The sequence below is a fragment of the Podarcis vaucheri genome, assembly GCF_965113315.1.
Source record: "Podarcis vaucheri genome assembly, chromosome: 7".
Lineage (NCBI taxonomy): Eukaryota > Metazoa > Chordata > Lepidosauria > Squamata > Lacertidae > Podarcis > Podarcis vaucheri.
This window is the reverse complement of record NC_138765.1, coordinates 5,065,375-5,078,207: the sequence shown is the minus strand read 5'-3', so window position 1 is coordinate 5,078,207 and position 12,833 is coordinate 5,065,375. Positions and strand designations below refer to the sequence as shown.

Sequence of the window (12,833 nt, the reverse complement as noted above, 5' to 3'; positions counted from 1 at the left end):
AGAATGGAGAGGTTGGATCTTCTTGCAGTCCATGGGACTCTCAAGAGTCTCCTCCAGCACCAGAATTCAAAAGCATCCATTCTTCGGCGATCAGCCTTCTTTATGGTCCAGCTCTCACTTCCATACATCACTACTGGGAAAACCATAACTTTAACTATACGGACCTTTGTCGGCAAGGTGATGTCTCTGCTTTTTAAGATACTGTCTAGGTTTGTCATCGCTTTTCTCCCAGGAAGCAGGCATCTTTTAATTTCGTGACTGCTGTCCCCATCTGCAGTGATCATGGAGCCCAAGAAAGCAAAATCTCTCACTGACTCCATTCCTTCCCCTTCTATTTGCCAGGAGGTGATGGGACCAGTGGCCATGATCTTCGTTTTTTGATGTTGAGCTTCAGCGCCCTTAACAAACTACAACTCCCAGAATGCTTTGTGGTGGCGGGAGAAACCACGGCTGTTTGAAGCCCTTTAAAAATGCTTGGTGTGAATTTGCATTTTAGGCAAGAAGGGGGTGGGGTGAAAAGTCCATGCAAGGCAAATATTCTGCTCCCCCTCCTTACCAATGTCTTCGCGCGTCTCAAACTTGGAGCTGATGGTCACCTGGTCGTTCCCTCTCCCCACAATCTGAAATGGGAAAGGGGATTTAGAGAAACAGCCCGTTTTTTGGGGGGGAAGGAAATGGGGGAAGTTGGGTGGTTGATTAATTGAACACCCCTCTTTTTACAGAAGGAAAGGGAACCTCAAAAAAATCCTTTAGGGGTGGAACGCCCGACGAAAAGGCATTTATTTTATTGCCTTTGTACCCTGCTTTTTCCTCCAGGGATCTCAAAGGGGGCATCTCTCTTCACAACAACAACCCTGAAAGGTTGGACCGAGAGGCAGTGACCGGCCCCGAAGGTTTGGAGGTTGGGGGCCGCGTCCGGACCCTTAAAGAAAGCAGACGGCCTCTTCACCCTTTGCTCCTCTGGACCGATGGCGGCCCTGGAACTGTGGGGAGAGCCCTCTGCCAACCGCCCCGTCTCCTCGCACTCACCATTGGGCAAAGGCAGGTCCTCGCGAGGGTCATGGTGAACGTTGCCATGGTGACGGGCCTGAAGTCCAGGATTTTGGGGTAGATGTCCAGCGGCGAAAGGGTCTGCGCCCGAATGAGGAGGAAATTGGGGTGGAAAATGTGGCCGCAAATCACAGTTTTCTTTCACGCAAACACACACAAACTCACACCGGTTTGGTCCTGCAGGAAGAGGACCCTCACTGACGCAGTAAAAAGGCCACACTTACTCCTGAGGTGATAATGACCGACTGGAACCTCTCAAAGACCGGCTTGATAGCGATGGAGGCGTCCATGCAGCTGTGGAGAATCACAGAATTGTTGGACGGGACACCCAAGGGACATCTAGTCCACCCCCTCGCAACACCCAGGCTTCCCGCCCCCTCAATAATAATTATTATTATTATTTATACCCCGCCCATCTGGCTGAGTTTCCCCAGCCACTCTGGGCGGCTCCCAATCGAGTGTAAAAAACAATACAGCAGTAAATATTAAAAACTTCCCTAAAGAGGGCTGCCTTCAGATGTCTTCTAAACGTCAGATAGTTGTTTATCTCTTTGACATCTGGTGGGAGGGTGTTCCAGAGGGCGGGTGCCACCACTGAGAAGGCCCTCTGCCTGGTTCCCTGTAACTTGGCTCCTCTCAGTGAGGGAACCACCAGAAGGCCCTCGGAGCTGGACCAGAGTGTCTGGGCAGGACGATGGGGGTGGAGACGCTGCTTCAGGTATGCTGGATCGAGGCCGTTTGGGGCTTTAAAGATCAACACCAACATTTTGAATTTTGCTCGGAAATGTGCTGGGAGCCAACGTAGGTCTTTCAGGACCAGTTATGTGGTCTCAGCGACGGCTCCCAGTCACCAGTCTGGCTGCCACATTCTGGATTAGTTGTAGTTTCCGGGTCACCTTCAAAGGGAGCCCCACGTAGAGCGCATTGCAGTAGTCCAAGCGGGAGATAACTAAAGCATGCACCACTTTGGCGAGACAGTCTGCGGGCAGGAAAGGTCTCATCCTGCGTACCAGATGGAGCTGGTAGACAGCTGCCCTAGACACAGAACTGACCTGCGCCTCCATGGACAGCTGTGAGTCCAAAATGACTTCCATGCTGCTCACCTGGTCCTTCAGGGGCTAAGTTACCCCATTCAGGACCAGGGAGTCCTCCACACCTGTCCCCCCAAAACAGTACTTCAGTCTTGCAAGATTCAACCTCAATCTGTTGGCCGCCATCCATCCTCCAACCTCAAAAAACATTTTGCAAACATAGCTTTGGCCTCGAAAGGACGTTCTGATTTCCACCCAACTACGACCTTCCCCATCCTGGTGCGGTCCGGATGTTGTCGAACTATAACTCCCGTCAGCCCCAGCATCGCATGGGGAGTTCTGGTTCAGAACATCTCAGGAAGGTTCAGGATTGGGGAAGATTTCACGAGAAACTGAGACAGGGAAACGGGGTAGATTCTGCACACACACCCCGCACAGAAAAAGGGAAAATAATATTGGTAGGGGCCCACAAAAGCCATTGTCTATCTCAGCCTTTCTCAAGTCTGTGTCCCTGGATTTTGTGGGGCTACAACTCCTGCCATTCCTAGCCAGTGGCCAGGGATTATGGGAGTCGTAGTTCAAGAACATCTGAGGACCCAAAGTTGAGAAATGATGGTCTCACTAATGCCTCTGGCAAGCTGGTCATTGTAATAAATAAATAAATAAATAAATAAATAAATAAATAAATAATAATAATAAATTATATTTATATCCTGCCCTCCCCGGCCAGAGCTGGGCTCAGGGTGGCTAACACCAGTAAAATTAAAATAAAAACATAATGGGGGGAAAACCAATTTAAAATACAGGTTAAAATGCAATTTAAAATGCGGCCTCATTTTAAAAGTCAAAACCATAAGGGGAGGGAAACATAAGGGTCAGAGTGAGTCCAAACCAAAGGCCAGGCGGAACAGCTCTGTCTTGCAGGCCCTGCAGAAAGATGTCAAGTCCCGCAGGGCCCTGGTCTCTTGTGACAGAGCGTTCCACCACGTTGGGGCCACTACTGAAAAAGCCCTGGCCCTAGTTGAGACCAATCTAACCACCTTGCGACTTGGGACCTCCAAAGTGTTGTCATTTGTGGACCTTAAGGTCCTCCACGGGGCATACCAGGAGCAACTGTCTAATGATTGGTGTTCGATTCTTTCCTCTACCCTCCTCATCCCTTTCCCTTGTGTCGTGTGTGTGTGTGTGTGTGTGTGTGTGTTTTAGATTGTAAGACTGCCCCTTTGGCTTATGAGCTGGCTTCAGAGACTCTAAACATTCAGAAAGCTGGTGTGAATTTTAACCTGTTCTTAGCCTATTGTTATTTTAACTTTGGGAAAGTCTTAATGATTGTCATTGGTTTTTCTCAATGGTCATTTTACCGTCTTGCCTTTAAAAACTGCTTTGAGGTGTTTTTTTTAAAGAAATATTCAAGCAGCGTACAAATTTTATGAAATAAATAAATTAAATAAATATGATCTTCCAGCTGACAGGCAGATGACTCCTGAGGTTACCTGTCGCCCATCAAGACTGACCACTGCCCCCCCCGTGCATCTTTTTAGAGAAAAATAGGACCCAAGGATCCCCCCCCCCCAAAAAAAGTGGGTGCCCTCTAGATTTCCCGGGTGCCCTCTTGTTGCTCACCTGAAGTGCAGGATGGGGTTGGTGATAGTGGGAGTTCGGTCATCAAATGGTTCGATGATTATAGTAAAACCTGCGGTGGGATAATTAAACAAAGATGTTTGGGTATCTGGCACAAGCACACACACACACACACACACACCATCAACAAAAAATTACTGTATTTTTCGCTCTATAATACTCACTTTTTCCCTCCTAAAAAGTAAGGGGAAATGTGTGTGTGTGTCTTATGGAGCGAATGCAGGCTGCTGCGCAGCTATCCCAGAAGCCAGAACAGCAAGAGGGATGGCTGCTTTCGCTGCGCAGCGATCCCTCTTGCTGTTCTGGCTTCTGAGATTCAGAAGATTTTTTTCTTATTTTCCTCCTCCAAAAACTAGGTGCGTCTTGTGGTCTGGTGCGTCTTATGGAGTGAAAAATACAGGTATGTACAAAATCAGGATGCTGATCTCCCTAAGGCCGTTCCTCTGTCACAAGAGACTAGGGCCCTGCGGGACTTGACATCTTTCCACAGGGCCTGCAAGACGGAGCTGTTCCGCCTGGCCTTTGGTTTGGACTCAGTCTGCCCCTTATGCTCCCCTCCCCTTATGGTTTTGATCTACGGGCTATTATTAAAATGAGGCTGCATTTTAAATTGCATTTTAACCTGTATTTTAAATTGGTACACAAATCGGCCGTGGTCTGTCTCCCTATTATGTTTTTTACTGTGATTTTATTGGTGTTAGCTGCCCTGAACCCGGCTCTGGCCGGGGAGGGCGGGGTATAAATAAAATTATTATTATTATTATTATTATTATTATTATTATTATTATTACTACTACTACTACTACTACTACAGGGGGGAAGTTTGAGAGCCAGGCAGTACTTTGCTAACATATTTCAAGCTTCCGGGCTTGACATTTTTAATGTTCGTTTTACCTACCGCATTTTTCGCTCTATAGGACGCACTTTTCCCCCTTCAAAAATGAAGGGGAAATGTGTGTGCGTCCTATGGAGCGAAGACGTGATAGCCCCGTGACCCTCTCCCGGCTGGGGAGGTGACGCGCGGCTATGGCAGGAGCCTCTCCGCTGCGCCTTTCTGCTGCTCCCTGACCTGCTCTTTGGGGCTGGTGGTGGGCTTCCCCCCGCCAGCCCCAAAGAGCAGGTCGAAAGGAACCTGAAGCCTGGAAAGCGAGAGGGGTCAGTGCACACCGACCCCCCCTCTCACTCTCCAGGCTTCCAAGGTAGCTGCCTGAACGCACCTTAAACGGCACCTTGTTTTAGAGCGGGAAAGCAAGAGGGGGAAAGTTCTCCCCCTCTCTGTGCAGCGCCTCCTGCCGCTTCACTGAAGGGGCGCTGGGCAGAGAGGGGGAGATTTATTTTTTCTTGTTCTCCCCCTCTAAAACAAAGTGCGTCCTATCGTCCGGTGCGTCCTATCGTGCGAAAAATACGGTACTTTAAATGAACTGTTGTTTTATCTCCCATATTCTTACAAACTGTATGTTACTCAGTATTTTTGTTTTAAGCTTTTCTCTGCAGAAGAAGCAGCTTGAAGATCTAACCCAGGGGTGGCTAACGCTCCAGGGTTAGCTGTGATTCCTGGGGTTGGGCTGGATGACCCTTGGGGTCCCTTCCAGATCTATGATTTATGCAGAAAGCGTTGCAGGCTGGAATATTTCTTGCCCTGGGCTTGCAAGCCAGTCGAGGCCCAAGCTTCTAGGACACCAGAAAGCTTTCCTTCCGAGAGCCGAGGAGGAAGAATTAAGCTTCTTAAAGGCGGCTGGACTGACTCATCCTCAGGGCTAAGAACTTAAGAGACTTAGGAGGTATTTATATGCCGTGGCAACGTCAGACAAAAAACACACGGAGCCCATCCCCTTCTCCTCTCGGCTTGAGGAGATGGTGAAGCAGTCCTCAGTGCATGAGAGCACCATCGTCCTTTGCTCCAGCGCACCTCCAGGCTGTGGCACAGAGCAGAGCCCCCTGGTGGCTTCAAGGCCTGGACACAGCAGTTCAGGCACTGGCGACTTCAAGACTGGATGAGTGCGATGCACTCTCTGTGGGGCATCCCTCGCCCTTGACCCCAAAGCTGTGGCTGGTCCAGAACGTATTTGTTTAGACAAGCCTGTCCAAATGTTTAGAAAGTCGATGGAAGTTTTAATATTAGTCTTGTTGCAGGAATTTATGTCTAGGTTGGGGGGGGGTTGCCCCTCCAGTAGATATCATGCACATGCAGCCCACTACCAAAATCAGCACAATCACTTTTGTGACTTCTGTGATTTGGCCCCACAAAACCCTTCATCACAGTTTCTTCCTATCTATTCAAAGGGCCTTTGCTGCACGATACCAAATGTAAGAATTCACTGATCAATGTATCTCTGTACTGGCTCACTGGGGAAACTTTAGAAATTCATATAGACATGTGAGCTCAGCTCCTCAGCAGCCCCTCTGCCGGAGTGATAATTCCTGGCCTCCTGATACCTGAGTGCCAGACAGGTAGCCATTCCAGAAATAACAAACCCAGATGAAGACAAAAGGGTGTGATGAACTTGGCTGGGAAACAGGGAAATGTAAAGATCTCTTTTGCTTCACTTGATGGGTGTTGGTGGAGGGCAAGGGGGACCATGGGGCAGGATCCAGGATGCTCAGATTACGGCCACCAGACCTCCCCTTTCATGATGTATGAGTGATGTAGTTTGGGGGGGTGTAACATGGGGATTAGCAGCTAATTTGGGGGCTCTTTTGTTTGGGGCTTCCATCTTGTTCCACCTTGTGGCAGGTGGGAGTCCTGTCACGACAGTCTTCAATCAAGACCAAGCCTACTGGCTGCTGTTTTGCTCTGGTATTCCTGGCTGGTGTCCTTGTTTTTTTCTCCAAGGCAGCCCCTCAGATTTCTCTGTTAACAGTCTACAGGCCACAGCTGATTTTTTTTTTTTTTTTTTTTTGCATTTTTAAAAGATTTTATTAGTCTTTCCATATATATACATTAAATCCGTGTTTCATACATCTCATACTTTTGGACTTCCTTCAACGTCCTTGACATTCATTCGTATTTCTCTCTTTATAGCGCATTCCATTCTTTCGTACTGCCATTAATACCATCTTTCAAACATTGTTTTCCATAAGCAATACTTCTTGGTGTTTTACAGTGCCTCTTTAAATCCTACTAGCGTTGTATTTACTAAACATTTGTTCTCCAGATAGTCCGCAAATTTTCCCCAGTCATCTATAAATTTTTGATCCTTCATATATCTAATTTTCCCTGTTAATTTATCTAACTCCGCATATTCCGTTAATTTTAATCTCCACTCTGTTATCGTTGGGCCTTCTTCCTGCTTCCACTTCTGCGCCACCACGATTCTAGCAGCTGTTACCGCATACTGGAAGATTTTACAATCCTTTCTTTTAATGTCTTTTCCCACCATACCTAATAGAAAAGCTTCGGGTTTCTTTACAAATGTGTAGCTTAATATCTTTTTGATTTCATTGTAGACTTCGTCCCAGAAGCTTTTAACCTTCCCACATTCCCACCATTGGTGATAGAACGTCCCTTCTTTTTGTCTGCATTTCCAACATTTGTTATCTGTTTTATACATCTTGGCTAGTTTAACGGGTGTTATATACCACCTATATAACATTTTAAACATATTCTCCCTTAGCAGTACACATGCTGTAAATTTTATATTCACTCTCCACAATTTTTCCCAATTCTCCAATTGAATATCATATCCAAGGTCCTTTGCCCATTGAGTCATCACTTTTTTAACTTTCTCATCTTTCATGTTCCATTCTAACAGTATTTTATACATACTTGACAGATTTTTCCGATCACAGTTTATTATCTCTCTCTGAAATTTCGATGTCTTTTCATCATATCCCCTCTCTTTCACTTCTTTTTTAAATATTTCATTTATCTGATAGTAACTCAGCCAATCGTATGTATATCTTTTTACCTGGTCATATGGTTTAATTTTCCACTTCCCTCCTTCCTTCAATACCATTTCTTCGTACCTACCCCATTTTTTCCCCATATTGACTTTCTTTACACTTATCAACTCCACTGGTGATAACCAGTGTGGGGTTTTTGGTTCCAGTATGTTCTTATATCTATTCCAAACTTCTATCAAAGGTCCCTTAAAGATATGGCTACAAAATCCCTTATGTGCTTTTATCTTATCTCTCCACAAATAGGCATGCCATCCAAATTTGTTCTTATAACCTTCTAAATCCAATAGCTCTGTATCCTCCAACTTTATCCACTCTTTAATCCAACAAAGGCATGCCGCCTCGTAGTACAGTCTCATGTCTGGTAGGGCGAAGCCCCCTCTTTCAGTAATATCTGTTAATATCTTAAACTTAATTCTGGGCTTCTTTCCTTCCCAGACAAATCTAGAAATCACCCTTTGCCATTCTTTAAAGTTTTTTGTGCCCTTTATTATCGGAATTGTTTGGAATAGAAAGAGCATTTTGGGGAGTACCATCATTTTGACCATGGATATTCTACCCCAGAATGATAATTTCATCCTTGCCCAAATCTCCAGATTTTTCTTAATTTCATTCCACACCGGGATGTAATTATTTTGGTATAAGTCAATATTCTTATTGGTAAGCCAGAGTCCTAAATATTTAACCTTTTTGACTACTTCAATTCCTGTTTGTTCCTGTAGTAATTCTATCTTATCTTGGTCTAGGTTTTTAACAATCATCTTTGTCTTATTCTTATTTAATTTAAATCCAGCTAACTTCCCAAATTCCTCCATCTCCTCCAGAATTCCCTTTAAGCTGTCTATAGGATCTTCTACCGTTAATACCACGTCATCAGCATATGCTTTAACTTTGTATTCGTTTGAACCTAATGATATTCCCTTAATTTGTTTGTTTTGCCTTATTGCGTTTAACAGAACCTCCAACACCACTATAAAGAGCAGCGGCGAAAGCGGGCATCCCTGTCTTGTCCCTTTAGATATTTTTATATCTTCTGTTATGGCATTGTTTATTATCAACTTCGCTTTCTGTTCTGTATATATTGCTTTTATCCCATTCCAGAATTCTTGACCCACTTCCATAATTTCTAAATTTCTCAACATGAAGTCCCAGGTGACATTATCGAAGGCTTTCTCCGCTGATTTGTGTACCAATTTGGCAGACATGCACCAAACCCGGAAGTGACCCAAAAAGTCACAAAAGGGGGCTTACACAGGCCCCACTGACGTCCACAAGGGTCTGGAACATAAGCCTTGCACAAATCAGTTGTTACCTCTGCTGCTATTTGAACTTTTCAGACGCAGCCACTGCCAGAGAGCTAAGGGTTTTGCTTTTCAAAGGCGCGAACTACCCTATCAGACGCAGAAAGTCTCCCTTACCTTTGGAGTAAGTGCTGACCAGGGTGGCAAAATTGGAAATCAGCGTGATGGGAGAGAAATCAGAGATGTCGGCGATTTCCAGTGTTCGAAGAAGGGAGCGGAGGCGCTCTGCACAGAATCTGCAAAAGGAAGGAAAGCCCGAGTTTGCAGGAAGGCAGGGGTTGCCTTCGGGGGAGAAGGTTTGTGTGAAGAAACAGTGATGGGGAATCAGCCTTCTTGATGGTCCAGCTCTCACTTCCATACATCACTACTGGGAAAACCATGGCTTTAACTATACGGACCTTTGTCGGCAAAGTGGTTTACACACAATAAATAGTAGCACAGCAGAACCTCACCATTGAAACATAAATCGTACAGTGGTGCCCGCAAGACGAATGCCTCGCAAGACGGAAAACTTGCTAGACGAAAGAGTTTTCCATTTTGGAGGTGCTTCGCAAGACGAATCTCCTATGGGCTTGCTTCGCAAGACGAAAATGTCTTGTGAGTTCCTGCGGGGTTTTTTTTCCTTCCTCCCCCCTTTTTTATAAGCTGCTAAGCCGCTTATCTGCTAAGCCGATAAACCGCTAAAAGCCGCTAATAGCGCTAATCCGCTAATCCGTCAATGGGCTTGCTTCGCAAGACGAAAAAACCGCTAGACGAAGAGACTCACAGAACGGATTCTTTTCGTCTTGCGAGGCACCACTGTATCAAAGAATTAACAAACCGTCAGTAAAACAACTGGAAACAGAACCTGAAGACACCGCCGTCTCTGCCCTGGAGTCGAACGCCACTCACAGGTTGGGGTGCAAGCAAGGGTACGAAGGGTGGGGTTGGCTTTTGGGGGTGGGAGATTCTCCCTCCTGACCCCCCACTTACCGAAGGGGCTTGCGCTCAATGCAGACTTTCTCGAAGATGTCCTTCAGGAACGACGGGGGGCTTTCCTGGACCACGTGGTGAACCCGCAAGCGGGACTTCAAGTACTCCAGGAAGCGTTTCAGGAAGCCCACAAAGTGCTCCGCGGTCCGGATGTTGCCCGGGACGGCCTCTGCCAAGAGGGGACAGAAAGGCAGGTCAGACCTTTGCCGTTACGCTTGTGGGGCAGCCCTGTCCAGCAGGCAGGAGGCCCCAGGGCAGCCAGAACAAATCTCTCCCCACCCTCTTCAAGAATGAGAAATGGGTCAATGCTGGATAAAACCTGGAGTAGGTAAAGGGACCCCTGACCATTAGGTCCAGTTGTGGCCGACTCTTGGGTTGCAGCGCTCATCTCGCTTTATTGGCCGAGGGAGCCGGCGTACAGCTTCCGGGTCATGTGGCCAGCATGACTGAGCCCCTTCTGGCGAACCAGAAGCTCACGGAAACACCGTTTACCTTCCCACCAGAGAGGTACCTATTTATCTACTTGCACTTTGATATGCTTTTGAACTGCTAGGTTGGCAGGAGCAGGGACCGAGCAACGGGAGCTCACCCCGTCGCGGGGATTCGAACTGCCGACCTTCTGATCGGCAAGCCCTAGGCTCTGTGGTTTAACCCACAGCGCCACCCGCGTCCCAACACCTCGCCTGGAGTCTTGTCTTAAATGGGGGACAACCACCACAGGCTCCCCACCTCCCGCTGCAGAAAGAGGCACAAGCACCTTGCAGGACCTCGTCGGGCAGCACCGGGTTGGCCAAATAGACGTCCGTTTCGCGGGCGACGTTCGCCTCCCGCAGACCTTCCACCAGGCGCCGGTATTCCTCCTTCAGCTTCTGAGCGTCCGTCTCCTTGATCCTTGAGGAAACAGGGAGAAGGGAGTTGTAAACCTGAAGGAGCGTCTCCACCCCCATCGTTCTGCCCGGACACTGAAGTCCAGCTCCGAGGGCCTTCTGACGGTTCCCTCATTGCGAGAAGTGAGGTTACAGGGAACCAGGCAGAGGGCCTTCTTGGTGGTGGCACCCGCCCTGTGGAACGCCCTCTTTTCAGATGTCAAGGAAATAAGAGCTGTCTTATCTTTAAAAGACATCTGAAGGCAGCCCTGTTTAGGGAGGTTTTTAATATTTAATGCTGTATTGTTTTTAACACTCGATTGGGAGCCGCCCAGAGTGGCTGGGGAAACTCAGCCAGATAGGCAGGGTATGAATATTATTATTATTATTATTATTATTATTATTATTATTATTATACCTGTGGGTCATGTACGCAATCCCAGGATGGCGCAGGGGACCTGCAGGATGTGGCCCTCAAACAAACAAATGGGTAAGGAACCCCTCCATGTACGGAACGCCTCCGACCCCCACAGCGTGGATCCCAGTGGCAGTCTGACGCAGTAGGAAACATCTTCCCAAGTTCCTAATTCAGTTCCCTGGGTATTTCAGCTATCAGTATAGAAATGGACCAAGTTTCTAGCTCTCATGGAGGAGGCCAGGGTGGTTGGAAAAGGTCTCCCCCTGCCCCCAAGGAGGGTTTCCAGGGCTTTACGGCGGCTCCTTGCCGCACCCGCTTCATGACCCAACAAGCTGTGATTCCTGAGTTGCGGGGGGTTGGGCTAGATGACCCTTAGGGTCCCCTTCCAACTCAACAATTCTATAACTGGAATTATGCATGCGGGACATCCCATAGAATCAGGGGCTGATCTTAGTGCAAGATTTCGACATTGTGCTCATGGGTATTTGCTGAGTCAAGGCTGCCGGGTGGGAAAATAAGAGGGTCCTATCTTAATTTAGCTTAATAATAATATTTTTTTATTTATACCCCGCCCTTCCCAGTTCAAAAAACCGGGCTCAGGGTGGCTAACAACAAATTTAAAACAATTGATGCAACAAAAACAGCATAAAATACAGTATAAAATGTGAATAACAATAAGAATTCAAAAATCAATTTAGGGGGGAAAGCCATCCAATAAACATCAGACGATCACAAGGGCTAGCTGGCTAAATTAGTCCTATTTGGGCCAGCGAGGAGACCAGGGGAGAATTAGCTGTGGGATCCCAGAGCGGGTAATCTTCATAAAAAGGGGAGGGGGAGGGAAGGAAGGGGAATAAAAGATCAGGCTAAGTTCAAATTGAAGGCCAGGCGGAATAGCTCTGTCTTACAGGCCCTGCGGAAGGAAGTTAAATCCTGAAGGACCCTAGTCTCATGGGACAGAGCATTCCACCAGACTGGAGCCACCACTGAGAAGGCCCTGGCTCTGGTGGAGGACAGTCTGACTTCCGTTGGGCCTGGGACCTCTAAACCATGGTTGTTCATGGACCTTAAGGTCCTCTGCAGGGCAGACCAGGAGAGGCAGTCCCGTAAATACGAGGGCCGTAAGCCACAAAGGGCTTTAAAGGTCAAAACCAGCACCTTAAAGCTGACCCAATACTCCACCGGGAGCCAGATAAATTCAACAGTGTAAGTAAGTTTTGATGGAAGTTATCATGAAATACTGAATGGTTTAGTTTATATACAACTTGCAGGGACTTATGCTATGCAAAATGAACCATGTGAAGAGAAGAAGGGAAGTCCCTGATATTTTAAGGTTGTCTAAGTGAACATTCTAAATTGTAAAACAGAAAATTTAATTAAAAAAAATGGGGAAATAAGAGGGTCTCCTCACTCACTTCTGGATGCTGGCTTGGAGCGTGGCCACGTTCCCCTGGCAGCGGTCCAGCATCTTGCGCGTGATGTTGACACCCATGGAATCGATGCAGACGTTGTCTGTGGGAGAAGAAAGAGGCCGGCCGGCCAGTCTATGTGACTTTCCAGGCAGGTGAAGACAGACCGACAATTTTCCGGCACAGCAACTGAGCCACCGCACTTGTCAGGATGGGGCAGCAAGGCCTCCTTTCGTGAGAGAATC

At 47.2% G+C, this 12,833-nt stretch overlaps 2 protein-coding genes across 3 annotated transcripts in view; both read right to left on the bottom strand.

The window, feature by feature from the left end:
- The window catches only part of PPP1R13L (protein phosphatase 1 regulatory subunit 13 like), a 226,349-nt gene that overhangs the window by 125,652 nt on the left and 87,864 nt on the right, over window positions 1-12,833 (bottom strand). The window contains exon 14 of one of the 2 annotated variants that reach the window (XR_014221718.1): window positions 10,482-10,503. The exons of the other annotated variant lie outside the window; for it this stretch is intronic. The gene's annotated coding sequence lies outside the window, so the exon portion shown is untranslated. Of the gene's footprint in view, window positions 1-10,481; window positions 10,504-12,833 lie in introns of those variants that run through there. 2 annotated transcript variants of the gene reach the window in all.
- Window positions 1-12,833, bottom strand: part of ERCC2 (ERCC excision repair 2, TFIIH core complex helicase subunit) — a 43,072-nt gene that overhangs the window by 11,174 nt on the left and 19,065 nt on the right. The window contains exons 9-16 of the mRNA XM_082231060.1: window positions 12,595-12,691; window positions 10,653-10,786; window positions 9,896-10,064; window positions 9,041-9,159; window positions 3,705-3,774; window positions 1,275-1,344; window positions 1,030-1,131; window positions 557-620 (exon numbers count right to left, since the gene is read on the bottom strand). Of these exons, the coding sequence (XP_082087186.1) occupies window positions 557-620; window positions 1,030-1,131; window positions 1,275-1,344; window positions 3,705-3,774; window positions 9,041-9,159; window positions 9,896-10,064; window positions 10,653-10,786; window positions 12,595-12,691 (825 nt within the window). The remainder of the gene's footprint in view (window positions 1-556; window positions 621-1,029; window positions 1,132-1,274; window positions 1,345-3,704; window positions 3,775-9,040; window positions 9,160-9,895; window positions 10,065-10,652; window positions 10,787-12,594; window positions 12,692-12,833) is intronic.